Consider the following 27,785-nt stretch of genomic DNA (forward strand, 5'->3'; position numbering starts at 1 on the left):
CTCCGAGCCACCGTCTAAAAACGAAGCAATTCAATAACATAGTGATCTGGCACTAATAATGAGCATCAGCTGGTTTTAACCCACAGTGTTTAGAGCGCTCTTATAATAGTTAATAGATGTGCTGACTTCATTTTAAGCGAATCATTAAAAGTTAAATTTTATTATCTCGGACAAGAAAGGAAATTAGCCTTGTAGCTATGTGATTGTGTATTGTTATATCCTTTCCCAGATAGGGTCTAATTTATTCCTGTGCTGGGCCCTCGGCACAGGTGGTGAGGAGCAGAATATTGTTATTTCCCCTGATAACTAAACCTAGAAGTGAAGGAGCTGAGAGAAGTGTCTGATCTATAGACAGCTCTACAGGAGGCCATGTATTCAGTCACTGTGTGCTTGTGTCTCCACAGATGGATCCCGGAGGAGAAATCCACCAGAGAGATGTCCCCGTCCTCTGTATTCCCAGGACTGTCCAGAGGAGAAGGTCCCGGAGAAGTCTCAGGTAGATGGAGCTGAGCCCTATACACATCTATATAGGGGGGTCCTGCAGTCATAGAGGGGTCATAGATTGTGAGGGTCTCTTATGTGGATCTGGTATATCTCCCACCTGTCTGCTGTATTGTACTGAACTGTTACAGATGAGAAATCAGAGAGAAGATCTGACTGATATTAAAGTGGAGGATGAAGAAGAGCGGATAATGGGCGATCCCCCGATTGAGGTGGAGGAGGACATTCCAGGAGATGTCACCACAGGTATGGAATCATGAATGGAGAAAGTGACTTCAGATTCTGTCCTTGGTGCCTTCAAGGCAGGAGGAGAATCTGATCACCGGCTGCTGCGTTGCTCTTTGATTGGAGATGTCCCTATCACATCATGAAGTGTTCCCCTTATCCAGCTGACGGTGATCTCTGATCAGATTCTTCTCTGATCCCGACTGTTCCTGCAGGACATGACGGTCAGTCACATCCACACACCCTGTGGGGATTATGGGGGCACAGCTTTTGTATCTGTGCTGTCATGATGGATACATGTACGCCAGTGTGCAGGAATTACATGCCGCCAGTGACTAAGGGGGACATCATTGTGCGGGAAAGGCTTAAGCATCATTTTGAGATTGTAAAGAAATATTAAACTACAATCCATACAGTTTTGTGATTTCCATTGTAAAAGTTAAAGAGGGTTTACTAAATCACAATAAAATATAATACAGCTCTAAAACTCCTCATAGGAGAAGTCAATTTCATCTGCTGATCATGTGACTTCCCCACTTTGTGGCTCCGCCCCTTACAACATGCCGTTTATTTCTTTAACCACTTAACAGTTTTGCTTGAGCTCGACCTTTTGAGAAAAGGATTTAAAAATTAGCCCCCCAGAGCTCCGGCAGCCGGGTGGTGGGGGGCTGCTTTAACTGCTCATATCTTACAATTGGTAGCAGCTAGAGATATGGTCAAGCTTTCAAACAAGATGAGAATCACCCATAACTCTAGCAGCTACCAATCGCCAGATATGGGGGGTAAAGCAGCCAAAAAATGAAGACCACTCTTCCTGATTCTCCGAGACAAAACATCTCCAGTAAGTCTCCAGATTCTGGTTAGTGCGCTCAGTCTGTCCGTTCGACTGGGGGTATAAGGCCGAAGAGAAGGACAATTGTACCCCCAGGTGAGTACAGAACGCCTTCCAGAATTTGGAAACAAACTGAGTCCCCCTATCAGACACCACATCAAAAGGAATACCATGTAATTTCACGATGTTATCGACAAACACTTGTGCGGAAGTTTTAGCATTAGGTAGACCTGGCAATGTGTGCCATCTTACTAAAGCGATCAACAACCACCAGAATAACAGTTTTTGTTGTGATAAAATCCATGGTTAAATGAGTTCAAGGTCGGGACGGGATGGGCAACAGAAGTAAAGATCCGGAAGACCGAGTATGTGTCTCCTTAGCACATGCACAAGTACTACAGGCTGACACATAGTCCTCAACGCTTTTACGCAACCCCGGCCACTAGAATCTATGAGAGATGAGATCAACTGTGGATCTGCTCCCATGGTGTCCTGTAAGAACTGTACAGTGATGTTCCTCGAACACTTTGTGACGTAATTCAGAAGGAACAAACAACTTCCCCAAAGGCAAAGAATCCAGTGCATCCCCCTGGGATTCCAACACCTCTGCCTCAAGGACGGAATATAGGGCGGATATTACTACCCCTTCAGACAATATCGAACCAGGATCTTCCGAACCACCTTTCCCAGGAAAGCTACGTGACAAAACATCAGCCTTGACGTTCTTAATCTCAGGGTGATAGGTGACAATAAAAATTAAATCTGGTAAAAGATAACGACCATCTGGCCTGCCTTGGGTTCAGTCAACACTTTGGATGCGTCAACTTCTACAATGAATGGCTGTGACACATTCGGTTGCACCAGTATAGGAGCAGAAGCAAAGCATTCCTTCACCCTTGAAAAGGCTTGTAATGCATCATCAAACCAGACTGAGACATCCTAACCTTTCCTAGTCATGTCCGTTAAAGGTTTAACCACAGTCGATTAGTTCAAAATGAAAAAACTGATATGCTGGCTCACTCCACAATAACAAGGAAGGTGCTACCGAGAATAACCGAGAACTCGCATCCAGATTGCAAGGTAAAATATACAACGCGAAACTATACCAAGAACATTTGTATATAATTGGCGCGAGATAAAGTCTACTCTCTATGTATACCCTATATGTTTATATTTTATATATTTTATATCTGATAGGAACCACATTCCGTGTATGGATGCCTCTTGGCTGCTGTGAGACCGGAGGTGCTTAGCTTCACGCACTCTTGGTCTCCCTTTACCATGAGGCCTCCCTCCACCAACCATATATTAGATATGGGGAATCAATACCCTTTGATCCTTAGTACAGAGGTGATGTTTCAAATTATAATCTAAGTTCCTTTGTGATGATTGAAAAACTGTTCATAGAGAACCATATTGAGGTTATTTAAGCAATATTGAGACAAAAAACGCAATTTGCAGAAAAAACGCATATGCGTATATATAGTTCCTTTAATTTATCATCTTGCAAGTGGATTTTAATGTACAAAGTAGGAATACAAGATGGCAGATATACTCCATTTCAGATTTAGAAATTAACGTATACTCCAGGTTTTTAAAATAGCCCAAATTCAATATAAAAAGGAGGGATGATCATTATGGCAGGTTACCACTGAGGAAGGGGCCAAGCGTGGTACCCGAAACGCATATGGTTGATACCTGTCTACCCAAGAAGGACTTTTTATGAATTTTCTATGAAGTTTAATCCTTTACTGGACTTTGTTGGCTAGCCAAACGAACATTCCACCTGGAAGGAATCCGCCCTCAAGCTCACGTCACGTGACACAGCATGTGATGCACCACAGGTCCTACGATTGCTGAGGACACGGACACACTTCCTTACCTGCTCTGCTTGTTGGGAAAAGAAATGAATACGAAAATCATCTGGAGAGGTAATTGTGGTATTGGAAGTCCAGGCCTAGTTAGACGCCACAGAGAGCCGGACTCTATGCCGTACCACGTTGTGTTATAGAACTAACATTTATGCCAGTATATTTGCACATGCTGTGGTTGAGCTTTTAAAAACGGGTCAAATCAAATTTTCGGTTTTCTGAAGAAACGTCATTACTTTGCTTTTAAAGGAATATACCCATGAAAGTGGACTATATGTGCCAGTTAGGACTATTCTGTGATATCAAGTGCACAAAATACAATTTTGTCTAGAGCAAGACATTTTATCTGCCATCTTATATGCACCTGTATGTGCCTGCAGTAACATTGTTTGAATTTGTAGTGATTACCTCCGGCTTCTTGTTGGAATGAACGTTCCTTAATTTTTATGTTTTAGGATTTTTTTTATAAATTGTTGTTATTTTACCTTGCAATCTGGATGTGAGTGCTTTGTCCTTACTAGCTGTTTTGAATAGTTAAAAATGAATTTACAGTATTAGTTGGTGAACCCCAAAAGCCGCATAAGCGCTTTCAGATTTTCGGGTCGATCCCAGTCCAAACATAGCACGAACCTTCTCTGGATCCATACAAAAACCTGAAGATGAGAGTAAGTAACCCAGGAATTGGACTTCCTGAACTGCAAATACACACTTCTCCAACTTACATACGATGTATTCTCTCTTAGGATCTGTAACACCTGTCTCATATGATCCTGATGAGTCTCCGTGTCTGGAGAATAAATTAGTATGTCATTCAAATACATGACAACAAACCTCTCCACCAGATAATGAAAGATATCATTAACAAAATGCTGGAAAACCACAGGAGCATTAGTTAACCCAAACGGCATGACCAGATTCTCAAAATGACACTCTGGGGTATGAAACGCCATCTTCCATTCATCCCCTTCCTTGATCCTGACCAGATTATATGCCCCCCCTTAAGTCCAACTTGGAGAACACCTTGGCACCAACAATCTGATTAAACAAGTCAGGAATCAAAGGAAGGGGGTACGGATCACAGATCATAATCTGATTGAGCTGACGGAAGTCCAGACATGGCCTAAGAGTTCTGTCTTTCTTCTTTACAAAGAAAAATCCTGCTGCCAGTGGGGATTTGGAAGGTCTAATATGTCCCTTTGCCAAACTTTTGGCAATATACTCTCTTGTGGCCGCTTTTTCGGGTTCAAAAAGGTTATATAACCTAGATTTGAGCAACTTCGATCCGGGAATAAGATTGATAGGACAGTCGTATTCCTGATGTAGGGGTAAATCCTGGCAACCACTCTCAGAAAATACATCAGAAAAATCAGAAATGAAAGTGGGTACAGCTTTAGCGGTCAAGACAGAAAGAGATGTATTAAGACAGTTGTCCATGCAATAATCACTCCAATCGAGAATCTATCTCGCTTGCCAGTCAATGGTAGGATTCTGTTTGCTTAACCAAGGTAAACCTAGAACCAACGGAGCAGGCAGACCCTCCAGCACAAAACACGAAATGGATTCCTGATGAAAATCGCCCACTCTTAAATGGATGTCCTGCAGCATCTGTGACAAACATGAGTAAGTGGTGCGGAGTCTATTGCAATTACCTAAATGCTTTTTTCTAATTCACTTGTTGTGAACCCATGCATACGGACGAACTGACCATCGACCAGGTTAACCACTGCCCCACTGTCGATAAACACCTCAATTCACACAGTTTTGGACTCTAGCGCCACGTCGGCAGACAGAAGAAATCGGGTACTACCAGTAAATTACAAAAGTAAATTCTCTGACTCCCCACCCACACCACCAAGAGTAAGATGGGGATTAAACGTTTTTTTCTTGTTTTCACATTGACGCTGAACGTAAGGACAAATATTAACAAAATGTCCCCTTTTTCCGCAGGAAAAACATACTCTCTTCTTATGACTAAAACTCTTTCAAGCAGGCCCAGGGGTAGCTCCACCTAACTGCATAGGTTCGTCACCAGACATAAACTCAGGAGTCTCTCCACCTAAAGTGTCAGAGGAAGCCGCCACGTTATATGATGATTCATCCTGAGAGGGAGGGACCTCTCTCTCAGGCGTCTATCAATATGTATGGCAAGGGACATAGCCGATTCCAATGACTCAGGATTTTCATGAAAGGCCAACGTGTCCTTTAGCCTCTTGAATAATCCCTGACAGAATTGGCTACGGAGAGCTTGATCATTCCACTCTATATCCGTAGCCTATCTCCTAAATTCAGAGCAATAGATCTCCACAGAACGCTCTCCCTGCCATAAACTACATAACTTAGTCTCGGCCAGGGAGATCCGATCCGGATCATCGTAGATCAGACCTAGAGCTCTGAAAAATTAATCTACCGACTGGAGGGACTGTGATCCGGTCGGTAGAGAAAAAGCCCAAGACTGAGTGTCCCCTTTAAGCAACAAAATGATAATACCAACTCTTTGACTCTCATCCCCAGATGAGAGCGGACGTAACTTAACCACTTCAGCCCCCCTAGCTTAAACCCCCTTAATGACCAGACCACTTTTTACAATTCTGCACTACACTACTTTCACGGTTTATTGCTCGGTCATACAACTTACCACCCAAATGAATTTTACCTCCTTTTCTTCTCACTAATAGAGCTTTCATTTGGTGGTATTTCATTGCTGCTGACATTTTAACTTTTTTTGTTATTAATCGAAATTGACCGAAATTTTTGCAAAAAAATGAAATTTTTCACTTTTTTCAGTTGTAATTTTTTTTTTTAAACGACATTTCTATATAAATTTTTCTCTAAATTTATTGTTATGTCTTTGATAAAAAAAAAATGCAATAAGTGGATATTTATTGGTTTGGGTAAAAGTTATAGCGTTTACAAACTATGGTACAAAAATGTGAATTTCCGCATTTGGAAGCAGCTCTGACTTTCTGAGCACCTGTCATGTTTCCTGAGGTTCTACAATGCCCAGACAGTAGAAACACCCCACAAATGACCCTATTTCGGAAAGTAGACACCCTACGGTATTCGCTGATGGGCATAGTGAGTTCATAGAAGTTTTTTTTTTTTGTCACAAGTTTGCGGAAAATTATGATTTATTTTTTTTTCTTACAAAGTCTCATATTACACTAACTTGTGACAAAAAATAAAAGCTTCCATGAACTCACTATGCCCATCTCGAAATACTTTGGGGTGTCTTCTTTCCAAAATGGGGTCACTTGTGGGCTAGTTATACTGCCCTGGCATTTTAGGGGACCTAAAGCGTGAGAAGTGGTTTGGAATCCAAATGCGTAAAAAATGCCCTGTCAAATCCTAAAGGTGCTCTTTAGAATTTGGGCCCCTTTTCGCACCTAGGCTGCAAAAAAGTGTCACACATGTGGTATTGCCGTACTCAGAAGAAGTAGGGAAATGTGTTTTTGGGGTGTATTTTTACATATACCCATGCTGGGTGAGAGAAATATCTCTCTATAAGTCAACTTTTCCCTTTTTTTTTTTTTATACAAAGTTGTCATTTTAGAGAGATATTTCTCTCACCCAGCATGGGTATATGTAAAAATACACCCCAAAACACCTTGCCCTACTTCTCCTGAGTACGGCGATACCACATGTGTGACACTTTTTTGCAGCCTAGGTGCGCAAAGGGGCCCATATTCCTTTTAGGAGGGCATTTTTAGACATTTATATTCCAGACTTCTTCTCACGCTTTAGGGCCCCTAAAATGCCAGGGCAGTATAAATACCCCACATGTGACCCCATTTTGGAAAGAAGACACCCCAAGGTATTCCGTGAGGGGCATGGCGAGTTCATAGAAGTTTTTTTTAATTTGGCACAAGTTAGCGGAAATTGATTTTTGTATTATTATTTTTTCTCACAAAGTCTCCCTTTCCGCTAACTTGTGACAAAAAGTTAAATCTTTAATGGACTCAATATCCCCCTCAGCGAATACCTTGGGGTGTCTACTTTTCGAAATGGGGTAATTTGTGGGGTATTTATACTGCCCTGGCATTTTAGGGGCCCTAAAGCGTGAGAATAAGTCTGGAATATAAATGTCTAAAAAATGTTACGCATTTGGATTCCGTGAGGGGTATGGTGAGTTCATGTGAGATTTTATTTTTTTGTCACAAGTTAGTGGAATATGAGACTTTGTAAGAAAAAAAAATAAAATAAAATTCCGCTAACTTGTGCCAAAAACCCAAAATCTTCTATGAACTCGCCATGCTCCTCAAAAGTGATCTTTTTATAGCGCCGCAGTGATTTTACTGTGTTTTTGCAGTGATCAGAAAAAAAAAAATTCTGTCACTGCGGTGGGGCGGACTGAACGCAAGTGTGCGCACAAGATCAGACCTGATCGGGCGAACACTGCGTTTTTTGTAGAGCCTATAGAACATGTCCTATTCTTGTCCGCAATTGTGGACAAGAAAAGGCATTTTCTATATAGTTCTGGCAATGTGCAGATCCGCAAAATGCGGAAAGCACATTGCCGGTGTCCATGTTTTGCGGATCTGCGGTGTCCGTGTTTTGTGGATCCGCGGATCCGCAAAACACATATGGATGTCTGAATGGAGCCTTACACGGGGGTGATCAATGACAGGGGGGTGATCAGGGAGTCTATATGGGGTGATCAGGGGTTAATAAGTGACGGGGGGTGTAGTGTAGTGGTGTTTGGTGCTACTTACAGAGCTGCCTGTGTCCTCTGGTGGTCGATCCAAACAAAAGGGACCACCAGACGACCAGGTAGCAGGTATATTAGACGATGTTATCAAAACAGCGTCTAATATACCTTTTTGGGGTTAAAAAAATCACATCTACAGCCTGCCAGCGAATGATCGCCACTGGCAGGCTGTAGATCAGCTCGTTTACCTCCGGTTCCTGTGAACGCGCGCTCCTGTGTGCGCTCATTCACAGGAAATCTCGCGTCTCGCTAGAGGACGCGCCGGCGGGTCCAGGAGGAATAACAGGGCCGCCGCCAGGACGCAATCCTGCGTTCGGCGGTCCTGGGATGGTTGAAGTACAATTTACACGACTCCCTGAACCGAATGAAATTATCGCTTCCCCCCGAAAATCTGTCTAGAAGTGCAACCTTAGGTTCAGGACAGGCCTGGTAACTACTAACGGCACCTGCAGCCTGTGATTCCTGGATCTGCATGCGGAGGTAGACTACCTCCAAAGACAGACCCTGCAATTGTCCAGCCAGCGCAGTGATCGAATCCATAGCCTCACTGACACAAACAAAAATGACAGTTTTTAGGCGGTTGATAATGTCAGGGCTTGAGAAGACCTGCTCCTTCCCACATGTAAGAACAAGCGTCTCTCTGAGGCCTAATAACAAAACTCAGAGGGGGAACAACAAAATATGAAAGGGAAGTAACACTTAACTTCTGAAGTAAATGAACGAGCAGGAACTCAGAAGAGGACCATACACCAGCACTTCCAATACCAAACTAAAGCTATCAACCGGATAGCATGATGGGTGAAGCCAGACTAAATAGAGGAGTAGGAATGACCACTAAGCTACACCTGAGACAAGAGGTAGTGGTAATTACCAGCAACAACACTTAAAACAAGTGAAACCAAATAGGCTGTCAGATCATATCACGTGCAGCCAGTCTCTTAGATCTTCTGACACCTGTCACGTTTAGAGACCGTGACACCACCCAGAGCCTCTGTAGGCCTCTGCTTCCAAGGTTTCTCTTCCCCACTCTGACGCACAGAGGGTGGGTTTTATTCCTCCTTGATTACAGCAGGCCTCACCTGCGATGACCTCAGGCTAGGGGAAAACCTGCCGTGGACTGGGAAGGTCCCACTACCAAACCTACCTTCCCAGCCCTCCAACAAAACAAATAGTTACAGCAACTATGTTTGCTGAAGCCAGTGCAATCCTCCTGGATTTTACCTATCTCATCCAGTTGAGGAACCTGGGTAAGATATACACCCCTTCCAGCACTTTTACTGTACACATCGCCACAAACCCCCCCCCCCCCCTTCCCCTTTTCTCCAGACCGGAGGTCTGGGCATTTCTCAACGACATACCATGCCCTCTGGAAGATGTGGTCAATGTCACATTTTTCTTCTTTATTCTGCTACACCCAGGCCAGCAGAGCTCGGTTTGTCACAAACACCCACTTTCTACCTAGTAGATAATACCTAAAGGCCTCTGGTGCCCATCTAATGGCCAGGCACTCTCTTTCTGCACTCTCGCACTTTTTGATCTCTCGCTCTTTGTCTCTCTCTTTCCTCAAAAGATTGCATCTTTCTTTTTTCTTTACTTTCAGCGTTTCAATCTTGGCTTCTGATACTTCCTTCAGAAGATATTTTTTTTTCCAAACAGGCTCTCCCATTAACTTCTCTGGCTCTTGCACATACTCAGGCCCTTTTTTGGACTGCTGCATCTCTTGACTGAACTGTTCGCACAGTTGTTTCCAGCCATGGTCGTGTCCAGACACTTTCTCCTTTGCTTTGTGGAGCTCCTTCAGCAGAGCATGCTTTCCCCCGTTCGCTTCTTTTAAGTTCCTCTAGTTCACTTCCTTCTTGTCAGTGGTTTCCTCAGATTTGACAGCAGCTTCAGACTCCTCTGCTTCATCAGTGGCTTTTTCCACTTCAACAGACTCTCCTTCAGCCTCTTCTTTGAGCTCTGCAGCATCTGAGGATTACTCCAACTCATTGGCTTTAGCTTCTTCAGCCTGTGTCTCTTTGGAGTCTTCATTCACTTTGTTAGTCTTCTCATCTTTCTAGGACATGGCATCTTTTAATTCCTCCTTTTCTTTCTCATTGAGGCTGGAGGCACTGGGGATATTAGGGTCCTTATTAGAGTCTTGCTGCTATTTCAAATGCTGCTTGTTATAAGTGCATTGGAGATATTCAGGAGACTAACAGTCTAACTCAGAGTTTTTCCACAGCAGCAGAACTTCAGTGGTGTTTCTGGTGAATACTCAGACACTGTGTTTCAAAAGAGGTAAGGAATTTTCTAGACACCGTATCTTGATTGTCTGATTGCAAATGAGCATAGGCAAGTAAGGTGTTCATTTGCTGTTGGGGGAGGAGTCCTTTGTGGGAGTGTGTGTATATATATACATCCACACAGTATTAGCTTGCTAATTATAGCTTGCTGCTATTTCAAGTGCTGCTTGTTATAGGTGCATTGGAGATATTCAGGAGATACTCAGGAGGTAATCTGGAGGTGGATACAATCTAAACAAGTAAGATTTGTTTGTTTAAAATCTTTCCCCTCTTTACAATGGCAGACCTGGTTCTGTGCAGGAATTGTTGTGCTTTTATTTCAGGTTCCACTCTTCAAAGGTTTGGATACTGTCTGATCTGTAGACAGCTCTCCATAATGCAGCAGGAAATTACCTTTTTGAAATATGAGATTTTTAAATTAACCACTAAACAAACTCAGGCTGAGAACATTACAATGCCACTGCCACAGAGGCCCCCTAGAAATGGAAGATGGGTTACTGTAGGTTCAGGTAGACTGAGAGTTGTGGATAGAAGGCATGTCCCACAGTCTGTGGCTCTCCATAATTCATTTGCAGCACTTTCAGAGTGCAAGAGCAACATGGAGGATGGCTCAAGCACAGTGGGTGAGAAACAATCATCTCCCATGCCTAAAGTATGTAAGACTGCAGCCAAAGACTAAAATGAGAAGGTGAGGATTGATAGTAAGCAGCTGTTGGTGGGCGATTCCATCATAAGAGTTGTGAAGTTTGAGGAGAATGGTGTTGTGAGATGTCTCCCTGGTGCTACCGCTAGCAGGGATAGACGACGGATCCTAAATATTGTTAGGCAAGCAAAGCAGGAAAGGGAAGTGGATGTTATTCTCCATCTTGGGACAAACGATCTGGCTTGCAATGAGGTTTCAAAGATTGAAAGAAGCTTTTCATACACTTGGAAAGGATATACAGGAGGTTGCATCAACTGTTTCATTCTCTGCAGTTTTGCCTGTGCAGAACCTTCAGCATGACAGGAAGATGCGCATTAAGGAATTCAATGTATGGCTTGGTAAATGGTGTCTGAACCAAGGGTTTGGCTTTGTGTCTCATGTTAGCTCTTGTTGGAATGGAAAAGAACTGTACAAGAAAGATGGTTTGCATCTTTCTCTCAAGGTACGAATGTCCTCGGTGAACAGTTCCAAGTATTTGCTAAGAAGCATTTAAACTAGGAAAGGGGGGCAAAAGAGTGATAATCCAGCAGTCCAACTGCCCCCCGGAACAATGCCAGAAGAGGCCAGTAGCACAAAGGTTAAGAAATGACAAGCTCAGAGTCTTGTCTACAAATGCTTGCAGTCTAGGGAATAAGATCAATGAACTTGAGGCTATAATGGCATCTGAGAATATAGATGCAGTGGCTGTTACTGAGACGTGGTTCAAGGGGAGTAATGACTGGGATATATCAATACCAGGGTTCTCTCTATACAGGAAAGACAGAGAAGGCAAGAAGGGGGGAGGGGTGGCCCTGTATGTGAAAGATAGCATAAAATCTAATTTGATACAAGTTAGCTAGAACAATTTAGACTCAGTTTGGGTTACCTTGCAGCTTGATAATCATAAGGTAACTCGTGTGGGTGTGATATATAGACCACCTAGCCAAGTCAAAGAATTAGATGATCTACTAGTTGAGGAAATAGCTAAAATGACATTGAAGGGGGAAGTTATCATTATGGGAGACTTCAATCTTCCAGATGTAAACTGGAAAACCAAAATAGCTAGTTTTGCCAGGAGTACAGATATTCTAAATTCCCTACTGGGATTATCTCTACAGCAAGTAGTGGAGGAGCCAACCCGGAAGGAGGCCATTTTAGATTTAGTATTCACAAATGGGAATTTGGTATCTGATATTACTGTAGGGGAAAGCTTGGGATCTAGTGATCACCAGTCAGTGTGGTTTACTATAAGTACAGTGACTGAGTCACACCACACAAAAACAAAAGTTTTAGATTTTAGAAAAACAGACTTTTCTAAAATTAGATTAGTGGTATACGAGTCCCTATCAGACTGGAACAGTTTCATTGGAGTCCAGGAGAAATGGGACTACTTAAAAGTGGCACTATTAAAGGCAACAGAAAATTGCATTAGGCTTGTCAGTAAAAGCAAAAAAAGGAAGAGACCACTGTGGTACTCAGCAGAAGTGGCCAAAATCATTAAAAACAAAAAGATAGCATTTAGGAATTATAAAAAAAAAAAAAAACGAGGATGACAGACAAATTTATAAGATTAGGCAGAGAGAGGCCAAACAAGTTATAAGAGCTTCTAAAGCACAGGCAGAAGAGAAATTAGCTCAGTCAGGGAAAAAAGGCGATAAGGCATTCTTCAGATACATAAATGAAAAAAGGAAACTAAAACAAGGAATTACCAAATTAAAAACTAAAGAAGGAAGGTATATGGAAGAAGACAAAGAACTAGCTGACTGCCTCAATGAATACTTCTGTTCAGTTTTTACGAAGGAAAAGGAAGGAGAAGGACCTCAGTTAGGAAAGAAGACTAATGAATCTTTTGACGCATGTGTCTTTACAGAGGAAGAGGTTCTAAGTCAACTGTCTAAAATTAATACAAATAAGTCACAGGGGCCTGATGGGATACACCCAAAGCTATTAAAAGAGCTCAGCGGTGAACTAGCAAAACCATTAACAGATTTATTTAACCAATCACTGGCAACAGGAGTCGTCCCAGAAGATTGGAAATTAGCAAATGTTGTGCCCATTCACAAGAAAGGTAGTAGGGAGGAATCGGGCAACTATAGGCCAGTAAGCCTGACATCAATAGTGGGGAAATTAATGGAAACCATACTTAAGGAGAGGATTGTGGACCATCTAAAATCCCATGGATTGAAAGATGAAAAACAGCATGGGTTTACTTCAGGGAGATCATGTCAACCTAATCTTATTGATTTTTTTGATTGGGTGACTAAAATAATAGATGGAGGAGGTGCAGTAGACATCGCTTATCTAGACTTTAGTAAGGCTTTTGATACTGTCCCACATAGAAGGCTTATCAATAAAGTGCAGTCATTGGGCTTGGACTCCCATATTGTTGAATGGATTAGGCAGTGGCTGAAGGATAGGCAACAGAGGGTTGTAGTCAATGGAGTATATTCAGACCAAGGTCTTGTTACCAGTGGGGTACCTCAGGGATCTGTTCTGGGACACATATTGTTTAATATCTTTATCAGCGAAATTGCAGAAGGCCTCAATGGTAAGGTGTGTCTTTTTGCTGATGACACAAAGATTTGTAACAGGGTTGATGTTCCTGGAGGAATACACCAAATGGAAAAGGACTTAGGAAAACTAGAGGAATGGTCAAAAATCTGGCAACTAAAATTTAATGTTGATAAGTGCAAGATAATGCACCTGGGACGTAAAAACCCAAGAGCAGAATATAAAATCAGTGATACAGTCCTAACTTCAGTATCTGAGGAAAGGGATTTAGGGATCATTATTTCAGAAGACTTAAAGGTAGGCAGACAATGTCACAGAGCAGCAGGAAATGCTAGCAGAATGCTTGGGTGTATAGCAAGAGGAATTACCAGTAGAAAGAGGGAGGTGCTCATGCCGCTCTACAGAGCACTAGTGAGACCTCATTTGGAGTATTGTGCTCAGTACTGGAGACCATATCTCCAGAAGGATATTGATACTTTGGAGAGAGTTCAGAGAAGAGCTACTAAACTGGTACATGGATTGCAGGATAAAACTTACCAGGAAAGATTAAAGGACCTTAACATGTATAGCTTGGAAGAAAGACGAGACAGAGGGGATATGATAGAAACTTTTAAATACATAAAGGGAATCAACAAGGTAAAAGAGGAAAGAATATTTAAAAGAAGAAAAACTGCTACAAGAGGACATAGTTTTAAATTAGAGGGGCAAAGGTTTAAAAGTAATATCAGGAAGTATTACTTTACTGAGAGAGTAGTGGATGCATGGAATAGCCTTCCTGCAGAAGTGGCAGCTGCAAATACAGTGGAGGAGTTTAAGCATGCATGGGATATTCATAAGGCCATCCTTCATATAAGATAGGGCCAGGGGCTATCCATAGTATTTAGTATATTGGGCAGACTAGATGGGCCAAATAGTTCTTATCTGCCGACACATTCTATGTTTCTATGTCTTCATCTTCCTCTTCTGGCCTTCTCTCCATTCATGCAAGCTCCAGGAGAGCCATCCCAGAGAAGTAGACAGCATCTGCATATTGGTCATCCATCTTACTGTATTTCCTCCCCAGAAGGCTGTGGACTTCCTGGAAAGCGACGGAGCGGATGTCTATCATAAACAAGTCCTGACCACTCACTGCCATGAGTCTCTTGGCTTCTTCATCCATATCAGCCCTTTCAACTTGTTCAGCAGAAACTTCTTCCACCTTCTCTGCCTCGGCCGGCACCGCAGCGCCACCCTCTTCAGACCCCTTCTTAACAGGTGCTGACTTAGATTTCTTGTCCTCTTCTACCTGGTTCTTCAACTGTTCAGCATTGCGCCTTTCATCTTACAGTTGCATTAGCACATCCTTCAGCTTTTTCTCTGAGCGAGAGACTTGTTTACTTGCAGCCGGACGGGCATTTTCATTCTTCTGAGCATTACTACGTTCGGCCTTCAAATCAGCATTCATCTGGTCAGTCTGGAGAGTAGCCTTTCTCAGTCTGTCGTTAGCCAGTTCAGTATAACCCTGTTGGGCCACTCTGCCGTAACAAGCTCCTCCTGCATATGGATCATCTCCGCCTCCAGACTTTTAAGTTTCTTTTTAGTTTCTTTAGACTGACTTAAACTATCATCTCTGGACGCTTTAGTGACTTCCAACTCTCTCTGCTAATCCTTCATTTGTGCCTGCACTTTAAGCAGTTGTTTGATGGCTTCTTCTCTATTTTGGTTTGCAGAGTTAATTTGTTCCTCTAAGTCTTTTAGATCCATCTTGAGCTTCTTTCTAGCTGCTACGGCCAATGAACATTGCTTCCTTTCATCTACAAGCTCCGCTTCCATTTATTTTACTTGTCTGACCAGTTGTATCTTCTTGTCTTCACTCTGCTCATATTGTGCCCTCATAGCTTGCAGGTTAACTTCTAAGTGCAACTTGGCATCCTTTGTAGCTTGTTATTCATTTTCATCTACCCTGCCCCCACGCTCACTAACCATAGAACACTGTGGAGACTGCTTACCCGCACATGGTACGTGTGGTACACCCTCTAACACTGCCACACTTTCCTGCATATTTACCACAGTCTGTTCTCTCAGCTTTGTGCTACCTTATTAATCAGCATTGTCAAATCACATATATTTTCACCAGCAGGGGGAGCTTCTTCCACAATCGCAGCCTGCAAAGGAAAAGGGGTGTCATCATCATCTCAATTACATATTTCATATAACTTCACATTTTCATTAGGCATTTTCTCAGTAACCACATCTGCTTCAGATTTTACAACAGTTTTGTCGACCTCGGGTTTCACTATCCTACTTCCTCTGTTGTGGAAATTTTATTAGGATGTGTTTCTAATATATTGCGTATTGTCATCATGTCTCTCAGTCAGGGTAAACCATTGGAGTGGATATCTTCCTGTGTATGTGGAGACACAGCTGCCGGGCGCAGAGGTCTCCTTCGGCGAATGGTCCATGTGCTATGCACTGGGCTGTGGGCCGGGGGAGACTGATGTGTTCAGCAGAGCAGTGTTTTCTTGGCTGATGTATGGACGCCGGCTAGGGCCCCCGCGCAAGACTGCAGATTTATTGGCTTGGCGTGGATGCATTTGTTAAGAGAACAGTATATGAAAGGAACGTGCGTTTGTTGTCTCTAGTGCGCCTGATCAGCCTCTGGAGAAAATGACGTTGTCCTGTAAATAAACATGCATGAGGATCATAGTAACTTTATTTGGCATTGATCACTGAGCAAGGCTAGATGGGGTTCGCTCCAGTGGTAATGGGTGTTAGCTGGCTATGTTATTCTAAATGATGGTGTCTTGTCTTCCCATGTCATCACTTCCTGCATCCTTGTTACATGAAGTAAGTGGTCGGGTGATGGGCCAGACCCTTTTTTATTGTTACACCTTTTGTGAGTAAACAATAAAAGTGAACAGACTGGGCGGGAGGAAGGAGTTGCTCAGCAGAACTGAACATGATAACACCTTGGTCTTACTCTGACTGCAGTTGAGAGATTTACCTTTCCTTACACAAAGTCTGATGCGAGCGGATTTCTACTATTAATATTTCTATTATGCCTCTTACACGGGTTAGCATAGGATCCCTGAGTTTAGCCATCCCAAAGTTACTTTGTGTAACTGACAATTTACTTGTTTTCAATGGGTCATTTCACACCACAGTTCGTGGCTTCTGAGGTATCAGGGCAGTGGTCAGCAGTGTGTCTCCACTCATGGCACCTCCAGCACTGGAGCATCCCCAGTCTCCGTGGGACTGTCTTTAGTCCACGCCCAACCTCTTGAGCCTTGCTCAATTTGTCTGCTACACAAGCAATAACAGGAACGCTCTTACCCATTGACGTCACAGGTTCGGCACTCCCGGGAGAGGAGGGTGCTCCAGGAACATCTTCCTTCTCCTGGATCTTTTTATTTTTTTATTTAAATCATTTTTATTGATTTTATAGCAATTTACTTCTCCTGGATCTTAGGAACCTCCGGCCCTGGGTTCCTGGTGCCCCGATCACATACAGACTCCTCAATGCAGTGGTTGCCATAGGAAACGCCTTGGCCTTAAATCCTGTCTTTTTCCAGACTGCGAGTTACACACTCTGAAGACTGTTCCTCGGATTCTCCAGCCACATCACCGACACCCTGGACCTTCACAAAGTGTCCTCTCAGTGTCGAAGACCCCCACTTCAGGGCCAACTGCAGTTGTGCCTCCAAAGCCTCCCGATCTGCATCAAACCGCATTCATTCACTTTGGGTGTAACCAGTCAGCATGGCCATCTCTTCCTGCTGTTTTCTCTGCCACAACCGCCTGACATATTCCTCCATGAGACCCATGGTAACAGACAGTCCTGTAGCAACTAGTTACCCCAAGAAAAAAAAAATCCCCACAGAACAGTCTCTTTACTGGGGCTTCTGACCCTTTAAACCACTGCAAGATTTCCTTGCAACAGTGCATGAATTGTCCAGATCTGCAACAACAACAGATTCACCTGAGAAACCGGCTTCTGCCTCTTTTGGTCAGGTCGTTGCCCTTGGCAACACTTTGCCTTTTCAGCATGGACACTTTGTTGCCCCTAGCAACAACGCTGTGTCCTTTTAGCATGGACACTTCCCGCATCCTCCAACTAGTGTAAGGGATCGCTCTCTCTCAGGGGGTCGCAGTCACAGACTTCTTCACAGACAACCGGATTTCATGTCCAAACTGGTGCTTTATTGTGGCACTGCAGCACCCGCACAAACAGAAGCATCAAAATGAAATAAACACCTGCCCATCTTGGCTCTAACTAATACACATTAGTTTTCCCTGACTCACCTCTAAGTACAGGTTCTACACAGTATCTAAGGCTCCAAGCCTTAGCAGATCCAGTCATCAAACACCTCAAGTCCATACGGGAAAGAGATCTGGCTACATGTATCCTCTTGGCCCCTCAGCCCTTCTGGCTGAGACCACCCAGTGCCTCTGTAGGCCTCTGCTTCCAAGGTTTCTCTTCTCCCTGACTGACACACAGAGGGTGGTGTTACAGCATGGTAAAACCATTTAGGCGATCTTCCCCTTCCAGAGCTACAGGCACAGCTACTTACAGAACACCAATCTCCCGAACTGGAAACTATATGAATGCTGCATACAGCTGAATAGGAAAAACCATATAAAAGGTTTACACTCCTAGCAGTCGACTAGAACAGCAGACAATCCCTCCAAGAACGAGACCAAGCTCTGTGTTGAGGGTAAAGCAGTGGACAGCCGAGCATGACAAGCCAGAGGGAGAGGAGTTGGATGGTCTTGGCTTGTTGTGGGAGACTTTTTCAGAGCCGCAGTTTGGGAGCCCTACACAAGCCCGGTTCAGGGACCTCTTTGAGTGGTGGGAGAGCAGGTATGACTGGGACAACACTCACAAAATTGAGCAAGACCTGGTCCACCTGGTGACCCGGGAGATGGAGCTAGAACAGGACTACCAGCAGCTGTTCCACTCCAGTGAGAGGGCTCAGCGAGAGAGCAGAGTGTCAGATCCAGAGCCCTTCAACTGGGAGGATATTGTGGAGGTTTACTGGGAAGAACCCCAGGTGGCCGGTGGAGGTGGGACCGAGGTCTCTCCACCGGTCCTGCAGGGAATTGGGAGCCCAGTCGTCATTCCCCAGCAGCAGGCTGAGTTACAGGGGGCAGAGACAGTCGGTCCTGTCCCCCAGCGGCAATGTAATTTATTGTGAATTGGGAGCCCAGTCTCCATTCCCCAGTGGCAGGCTGAGTTACAGGGGGCAGAGACTGTCGGTCCTGTCCCCCCCGCGGGAGAGTGTCCAGCAGGGAATAGAGAGCTCAGTCTCCTTTCCCCAGCAGCAGGACACTGTATTGGGAGCAGAGACGGTCGATCGCCCTCCCCAGTGGCTGGAAGTATGTATGGGAGAGGAGCTCGTTACCCCCTCTCCCCAGCGGCAGCTTAACGCACTAGGGGGAGACAGTAAGCCCCACAACAGTGCAGATGGGACCGTGGTGTCTGCACTTACAGCACAGGGGGTAGGGACAATCAGTCCTGTCCCCCAGCAGCAGGGCTGTTTAGCCAAAGGGGAGACAGTCGGTCTCCCCCTCCAGCAGCAGAGCTCGGTATCCAAAGGTGAGACAGTCGGTCTCCCCCTCCAACAACCAGGCTCCAACAAGGCTTCTTCCGTGGTAGCGCTGGCACCAGGGCATAGTACTGCTGATCCCTGCCCACAAAGCAACCTCCACTCCAAGCCAGGGAGCAACACAGAGACCGGGAGTACCAGTTACCAACATAACCTTGGTGGACTCACTGGACAGAGACAGGCTACCAAATTCAACAGGTCCAGTATTTAGTTGTGGGTGGACTGCCAGACTAACTCAGATACCGACCGGCGTGAGGTCAGGTATCTGGTTAGTCTTCCCTGGGAGGGGGAGATGTGTGGTGACCTCTCCACTGGGTTTTGGAGGGGCCTGTTTGCCAGCCTCTTGCATCAGGATTATGGCCCATATACTAACTTTGAAGGAGAAGACAGACCGGCCGCACAGCCTAAATCTGTGGAACTGTTTTGGGCAGGAAAGCCATGCTTGCGGTCAGCCAAATGTGACTTCTATTGAATTCGGGAACCCCAGCTCGAATCTGGGTGATTTGGGGGATTTGTTGTTCACCCAGATCAGAGCTATCCATGGTTGTATATATTATGGGAATATGTGGGTTTTTGAGGTGTTTTCTGTGTTTTGGAAAAAATGTGTGTTTTCTGCCTGTGAGTGATTAAGTTAGCCCATTATGTTTGGTAATTGTATCACAGGCAGAGCCCAATGACTTCCATGGAATTCGGGAACCCCAGCTTGAATCACAGGCAGAGCCCAATGTGTTTTGGTAATTGTATTTTGCTTGTTGTGGGGCTTACTGCGTCACAGACCATGCCATTGTGTTAGGTAATTGAGTCACAGACCATGCCATTGTGTTAGTTAATTGTGTCAAAGACAATGCCATTGTGTTAGTTAATTGTGTCAAAGACAATGCCATTGTGTTTGTTAATTGCGTCACAGACAATGCCATTGTGTTTGTTGAATAGGTTTAGTTTTTGTGTTTAAACCGTAAAGCTGTAAAGGATTGGCTGCTATGTCATGTCCTCAGTTCTAAACCAGGTCCACGGGGGTGGTACCCTTGTTGGAAAATGTGTATATAAGTCAATGCTGGTGTGTTCAATAAAGAGTTCCTGTTTTACATTCATCATAGAGCCTCGTCTCGTGTGTGGGGATTGCTATACGTGTATACTCCCCGGGCTATAACTCCTAGCTCTTGTAAGAGCTGTTCCTGTTCCTGGTTCCTGTGGTGGTATCGGTGTCGATTGGAGTGCTTGGAGTCCTACTGCAAAATTCAAGGTCTCACAGTTAAATTGAAGAAAAAGTAAAACCCTTAAAAGGGTTGGCAAGATTGAGAGAGTTTTTGGAAAACCCCCCCATTCATCGGGACCTAGAAAGGGAAGCTTACATACCTGCTTCCCGATGCCGGCTTCCTGCTCCTGCTCCCGGCCTGGGATGCTCCTCAGGATGTCAACATCTAGTTTGATATTGCCGCAGCAATCACCTGCCGTGCCGGTGTCAGGGTCCCCTTGTAACCAGATGACACTACTGCGGCTAGTAATTGGCTGCTGTGATGTCAAACCGGATGTTGAAACCACTGAAGCCCAACGGAGCATCACAGGTCTGGAGAAGAAGGAATGGGAAGCAGGTAAGCAAGCTTCCCTTTGCAGATTCTGCAGTGTGGAGACAGGGGCAGTTGTTCATTCTTGCATAACCCCTTCAGGGCTAAAAATAGTTATGTCACTAAGGGGTTAAAAATGCACTAGTTGTACGCCAACTATATTTATTTAGACCAGTGTTTCCCACTGATTTAGCCGTATATAAAAATCAATAAAACAATTTAAAAAAGTGATGTATTGGGGATTGTTTTTTCCAATTAATTTTGACTGTTAAGAGGTTACACTCCCTTAATGACAGCATCCCCCGCTGCCCCCCTCCCCCCCAAAAAAAGAAAGTCCTTGTGTATGTCACTGGAAAAAGAAAAAAGTTGGGTCTTGGAATGCAAAAGTACATAAAATGTCTATTTATTTCTATAAAATAGGTTTTAAAGTGCAAAAATACATGGTAAACAGTAAAAACTACCATTTCTGGCACTTTGTGTTCATTCAACAAAGAAATGTAATACAAGCTCAACAATAAATTACATGTAAATGTCGCCATTGAAACGTACAACTTCACACAAAAAGCAGGCCCTCATAGAGCTGCATTGACAGAAAAATATAATCGTTTTAGGTCTTTAGAATGTGACAATGAAAATGCAAAAAGAAGTGCATGGTCATTAAATAACTACCAGACATGGTCAGCCTGGTTCTTGAGGAATTAAAGATATTTGGTGGTTGTATTTTTTTTCCTTCCTTTCGGTGTACTCCAGTCTTCAGCTGCATGATTATCAGGAAGCTCCGATGTCACATGTGATTATTGTACAGACACAGACGTCTCGGTGATGGTGACCTGCACTCACAGGACACTTCATTAGCTCCACCTTCTTAATTCTTGATAGGACCCTCCTTCCCCTTAGAACACCCTGAGTTCTTAGTGTAATGGACCCAACAAGGTTCTGGAAACCTTTATTCCAGATTCTGATTGATGACCTCACTCTGTCTATTCCACTGTATCCTAATGATGTCTATAAACCTGAGATCTGGTAACTGTGCGGCCATTAGACTATACAGGCCTCATTGTTATGTCAGTAGATTAAGGCGTTTACTTTACATCATGGCACATCACCTTGTTAAATGTAGACTGTGCTCATAATCAGATTGTCCATACCAATAGGGTCTCTTGCTAGACTCCACAATACACACTGCTTGTAGTATTAAATAGATCTCTTGTAACTGATGAGGCCGGTGTACTTTGAAACTCCATGTCAGAATGGCTGTGTAATAGTTTTTGAACAATAAGCATATTATGACTACAGCTAGAGAGTCCTCATGAGTCCTGTATTGACAAGCTAAATGCAGTCTCCGTACATCTATAGCTTAGTTGACAAGCTCCTTTCAGTGCACCTCCTCCTTTGTTGCTGTCTCACACATGCTCAGTACAGGCTGCAGTAAAATAAAGCTGAAGATGGAATTAGAATCTGTAATACCACACTGAAACTGCTTCTGGAGGATCTCTTACTGCAGAGCCAGGGAGACTACAGCTTGTACTGAGTGTGTGAGATTTCAGCAGCAGCAGGGGATCAGCTTGACAATTAAGCTCTATGTTGACATTATGGCATGGATTTTTCTAATGAAACCACCATCTTCATCAGATTTAAAATATCTATTTGATAATGAATGCAGTTTGTGTTGAGGAATGTGGGGACAGATCCTCAATAGATTTGTTGTATTAATATGATGCTTACTTGGCATGGGAGATCAAAATGTGTTGATATGAGGCAGGATGTCAATTGAAAAAATCACAAATTCTATTTTTTATCTTCACAGAGAATCCCAATAAGAATTCTGAGGATGTCATCTTATCACTAAATTATAATGTAGAAGATAAAGATATCACGCCACACCCTTTAGGAGGAAACCTCATTACTCTTAATTTATATCCAGGACTTCACAGCACAGATCTGTCATGTAATCTCTCTAATCACAAGGAACCTTCTCCTGACCAATCAAAAATTATCACAAATGCAGGTCAGAAAGGGGGTAAATGTTTTCCGCATGGTAAAGAGTTCACAAAATGTTCAGGTCTTTCTACACACAAAATGACTTGCACAGGGAGGAAGCCATACTCCTGTTCAGAATGTGGTAAGTGCTTTACAGATGAATCCCATCTTGCTACACATAAGAAAAGTCACACAGGGGAGAAACAATATTCATGTGCAGAATGTGAGAAATGTTTTACAGATAAATCAAGTCTTGTTAGACATGAGAAAATTCACAAAGGAGAGAAGCCATATTCATGTTCAGAATGTGGTAAATGTTTTACACAAAAATCATATCTTGTTACACATCAGAGAAGTCACGCAGGAGTGAAACCGTATTCCTGTTCAGAATGTAGGAAATGTTTTGCCCAGAAATCAACTTTAGTTATACATGAGAGAAGTCACACAGGGGAGAAACCATATTCATGTTCAGAATGTGGGAAATGTTTTGCAGATAAAAGAAATCTTGTTACACATGAGAGAATTCACACAGGACAGAAGCCATATTCATGTTCAGAATGTGGAAAATGTTTCACACAAAAATCTAATTTTGTTTTTCATGAGAGAAGTCACACAGGAGAGAAGCCATATTCATGTTCAGAATGTGGAAAATGTTTCACACGAAAATCACATCTTGTTTTACACGAGAGAAGTCACAAAGGAGAGAAGCCATATTCATGTTCAGAATGTGGGAAACGTTTCACACAAAAATCATATCTTGTTTTACACAAGAGAAGTCACACAGGAGTGAAACCGTATTCCTGTTCAGAATGTAGGAAATGTTTTGCCCAGAAATCAACTTTAGTTATACATGAGAGAAGTCACACAGGGGAGAAACCATATTCATGTTCAGTATGTGGGAAATGTTTTGCAGATAAAAGAAATCTTGTTACACATGAGAGAATTCACACAGGACAGAAGCCATATTCATGTTCAGAATGTGGAAAATGTTTCACACAAAAATCTAATTTTGTTTTTCACGAGAGAAGTCACACAGGAGAGAAGCCATATTCATGTTCAGAATGTGGGAAATGTTTTGCAACAAAATCATATCTTGTTAGACATGAGAGAAGTCACATAGGACAGAAGCCGTATTTATGTTCAGAATGTGGAAAATGTTTCACACGAAAATCACATCTTGTTTTACACAAGAGAAGTCACAAAGGAGTGAAATCGTATTCCTGTTCACAATGTAGGAAATGTTTTGCCCAGAAATCAACTTTAGTTATACATGAGAGAAGTCACACAGGGGAGAAACCATATTCATGTTCAGTATGTGGGAAATGTTTTGCAGATAAAACAAATCTTGTTACACATGAGAGAATTCACACAGGACAGAAGCCATATTCATGTTCAGAATGTGGAAAATGTTTTACACAAAAATCTAATTTTGTTTTACACGAGAGAAGTCACACAGGAGAGAAGCCATATTCATGTTCAGAATGTGAGAAATGTTTTACAACAAAATCATATCTTGTTAGACATGAGAGAAATCACACAGGACAGAAGCCATATTCATGTTCAGAATGTGGTAAATGTTTTACACGAAAATCATATCTTGTTACACATCAGAGAAATCACACAGGAGTGAAACCGTATTCCTGTTCAGAATGTAGGAAATGTTTTGCCCAGAAATCAACTTTAGTTATACATGAGAGAAGTCACACAGGGGAGAAACCATATTCATGTTCAGTATGTGGGAAATGTTTTGCAGATAAAAGAAATCTTGTTACACATGAGAGAATTCACACAGGACAGAAGCCATATTCATGTTCAGAATGTGGAAAATGTTGCACACAAAAATCACATCTTGTTTTTCACGAGAGAAGTCACAAAGGAGAGAAGCCATGATCATGTTCAGAACGTGGGAAAGGTTTTACACAGAAATCAAATGTTGTTACACATGAGTGAATTCACGCAAGAGAGCGAACCTGTAATGCTGATTTGCTATCTGGCAGCACATGTGTGCAAGCATTACTACGAATCTGGCAGGCTGTTCTCCTGCCAGAACAGACTGTCGGACAAACCTAACACTAATGTTAAAGTAGCCTTACAAAGTTGGGGCTATATAGTAACATGATTCGCTCCACAGCAAGTCTCAGAATAGTCAAGCAACTTGTCTCACACAGATTTTTTTAGCTGTTATTTTTTTGGATGGAATTATCCTGGCTCTATAAAATAATGTAATGCTCAGAAGAAAAGAGCCTTGTTTACTTCCAGAGCAGCGAATATAAACTGTCTTCATGAACCTTGCTTCTTATCAGTGTATTCACACCTCCACCCACACTGCGGGAGAGTCCAGAGTGACATGGGGAGAAGTAACAACGTTCCATGTAATTGTTTTATAACGTATGTGGACATAGTAATATTTCATCTTCATACAGTATTTAAAGGTGTTCTCCAGCTTTTGGTTCAATTAGTGAACAGTGGTAATCTGTAAGGGGCAGCTCTTTTACATAGGACCTACTATCCCTTGCTCCCCCAATGCTGCAGCAATAGTGCAGTGCAGATGGCAGCATTGGGGGAGCGAGGGAGGGTAAGTCTTACGTGAAAAAGCTTCCCTCCACAGGTTAGGACCATTCACTACTTAGACCAAATGCCAAAAGATAAAATAACATCTTCTATTTGCTCCATGACAGCGTCACCATTTTCACTGACAGACAATATCTTCTTGGCTCATATATTTTCTCCTAGCGCTGTGACCTTCATTGCTCCTACAGAGTAATCCTCCTGTGCGGAGACAGTGATATTAGTGGCATGATGACTATATCACTGATTTATCTGATCGGGTGATCTGTGATAATTAACCTCATATGTACATTCCTGCGGTTTAATGGTAAACCTATCTAGATACTGGAGCACATTAGGGCTCTGCTTGTTGAATAATGAATACACTTCCTGCATTATTTCATTTGTAACACGCATTTTTATAATTTTTTTCCAGAATATTTTATTATATTTTCTTTATATAACATTGAATCTTAGCTGTGGGGAATAAAAAAACTATAACAAAAATAATATATAATTGCACAAGAACAACATAATATACAGCTTTATACAGTAAAGCCAAACAACATATCTCTGGGTGATTCACAGGTTTATTTCAGGTTGTATATTTGGATATAAAACTCCATTGATGCCACATAACGACTTCTAGGAAACATCTGATAAATCCTAGGAAGATACATAGGGGAACATTTATCTTTTGTGGTACCTTTTCTGTCATTTTGAAATCTGTCTTTGGTTTTTGTGTCTGGGACAAATTTCTAATAATAATATATTTGGCATGGTGGCAATGTGGTTTAGACCTAAATGTTTAAGAGTACACTAATTTACTCCTCTTAATGTAATTACTAGTATGGAGTATATAACTCATAAGCTGAAGGCATGGGTGACACTTCCACTGTCGTTGATAGGATGATAATATAGGGCAGCCCCAGTGATCCTTCAGAAATCCCACTTTGTGGGTGATAGACTACTTACCCCATTTCTCTGGCCTAACACCCAACCCAGGATTGCTAGTGATACGCTAAATTACCTTATTTTAGGGGAGGTCTGGCCTTGCCCAATTTATATACCAGGCTGTCCAACTAATGTATGCAAGTTGGTGGATTCGGGCAGATGCCAATAACCCGGCATTTGTGCTAGAGGCAGCACTCTTGAGATTATATGAAGCCTTGGCAGATTTCCTGTATTGAGCAGTCAAATACCAAGTCAAGTGTCTCACTTCCAATATGTCAGCAGTGATCAATATACCCTGACAGGTGAGACAGTAATGGGCAGTGGAGGGTGGTCCCCGATGCTCCCTTTGTGACCAAACACTAAATTGCCTGTTTTGTTTAACCTAACTGACTTTTGGGCGCAACACGGCATTAAGTATGTTACACTTTAAGTAGGATTCTGAGCGGCACACTCCACGTCTATCCCCCAACAACCCGTTACCCAGTTAAATCTTAATGATAATTATAAGACCTTCATGGTCTTAAAGAGAGAATTGCAGTTCCCCCAGTCCATCCTTTTTAGGTACTTCCAGCTCAGACACGTGTGTGCAGAGCAATTTGGAAGAGACCCGATCAAGCTGGAATACAGAGAGATTGAAAAAATGGCAAGACAAATAAATCTGTGCAAGCCGGTGTCTTCCTTTTATTTGCTCCTTTTGTCACAGCTTTCTTTACCACTGTCCAGATCTCTGGTAAAATGGAAGGCGGATATTTCGGAATTTTAAGATAGACATGAGAAGGAGATAATGTATAACTGGAGGACTACAATTATTAGTGCTAGGGATCAGATTCGGATCAAATGGTTCCATCGTATCTATTTAACTCCAGTTAGACTGAAGTGTATGCACAAACGGGATAGTGCCCAGTGCACTAGATGTGATGGAGACAGAGGGACTCTTATCCACATGATCTGGAGCTTTACAGTTATTGCTGCGTACTGGTTGGAGGTACATAAGTTTCTAAATAAGAAACTGGGTCTACCAGCAGTCTGTTCTCCGGAGAACAGTCTTCGTGGACTAATCAGTGATCTGATCCAGACCAAACATTTTAGGATGTTTTGCCGGCTCCTAATGTTCTATGACAGGAAAATCGTCCTATTAAACTGGAAACCCCCTAAAATCTCTTCTGTCCAGCACTGGATGCAGGTCATTGATGCCGCTCTGCCAATGGACAGATTGACCTTCTTCGCAAGGGGCAAGTAGGAGAAATTTGAGAAAATCTGGGAACCTTGGTTGGGAAATTAATCCCCTAGTTCTGGTGTGAGCCTGCGGCGCTGTGTTTGGATGTGTGTGAAGAAGTGGGGATGGAATACAGTGGGGATGTGGCTGTACATCCTCATGTACTGGAAGAGAGATGTTTCTATTGCTGTATAAAATTGCCATGACTGTGTTATCAGTGAGAAGGAGCAGTTTTTGAGACTTGTACTGTAAGTCTGTTATATCTCTGAAAAACTAAAATAAAATGTAAAAAAAAATACATACTTTAAAACTTGTGCTGTTTTTTT

The 27,785-nt window shown here is 42.9% G+C and overlaps 1 protein-coding gene across 1 annotated transcript; it reads left to right on the forward strand.

The window, feature by feature from the left end:
• Positions 1-442: 442 nt before the first annotated feature.
• LOC122925057 (zinc finger protein 260-like) lies at positions 443-25,240 on the forward strand. The gene is made up of 3 exons (XM_044276588.1): positions 443-496; positions 633-747; positions 22,570-25,240. Exons 2-3 carry the CDS (start codon positions 633-635, stop codon positions 24,630-24,632), a joined length of 2,178 nt encoding a protein of 725 aa, XP_044132523.1. The 5' UTR covers positions 443-496; the 3' UTR covers positions 24,633-25,240.
• The last annotated feature ends 2,545 nt before the right edge of the window (positions 25,241-27,785 follow it).

Source organism: Bufo gargarizans, chromosome 1 (genome assembly GCF_014858855.1).
Source record: "Bufo gargarizans isolate SCDJY-AF-19 chromosome 1, ASM1485885v1, whole genome shotgun sequence".
Taxonomy (NCBI): Eukaryota; Metazoa; Chordata; class Amphibia; order Anura; family Bufonidae; genus Bufo; species Bufo gargarizans.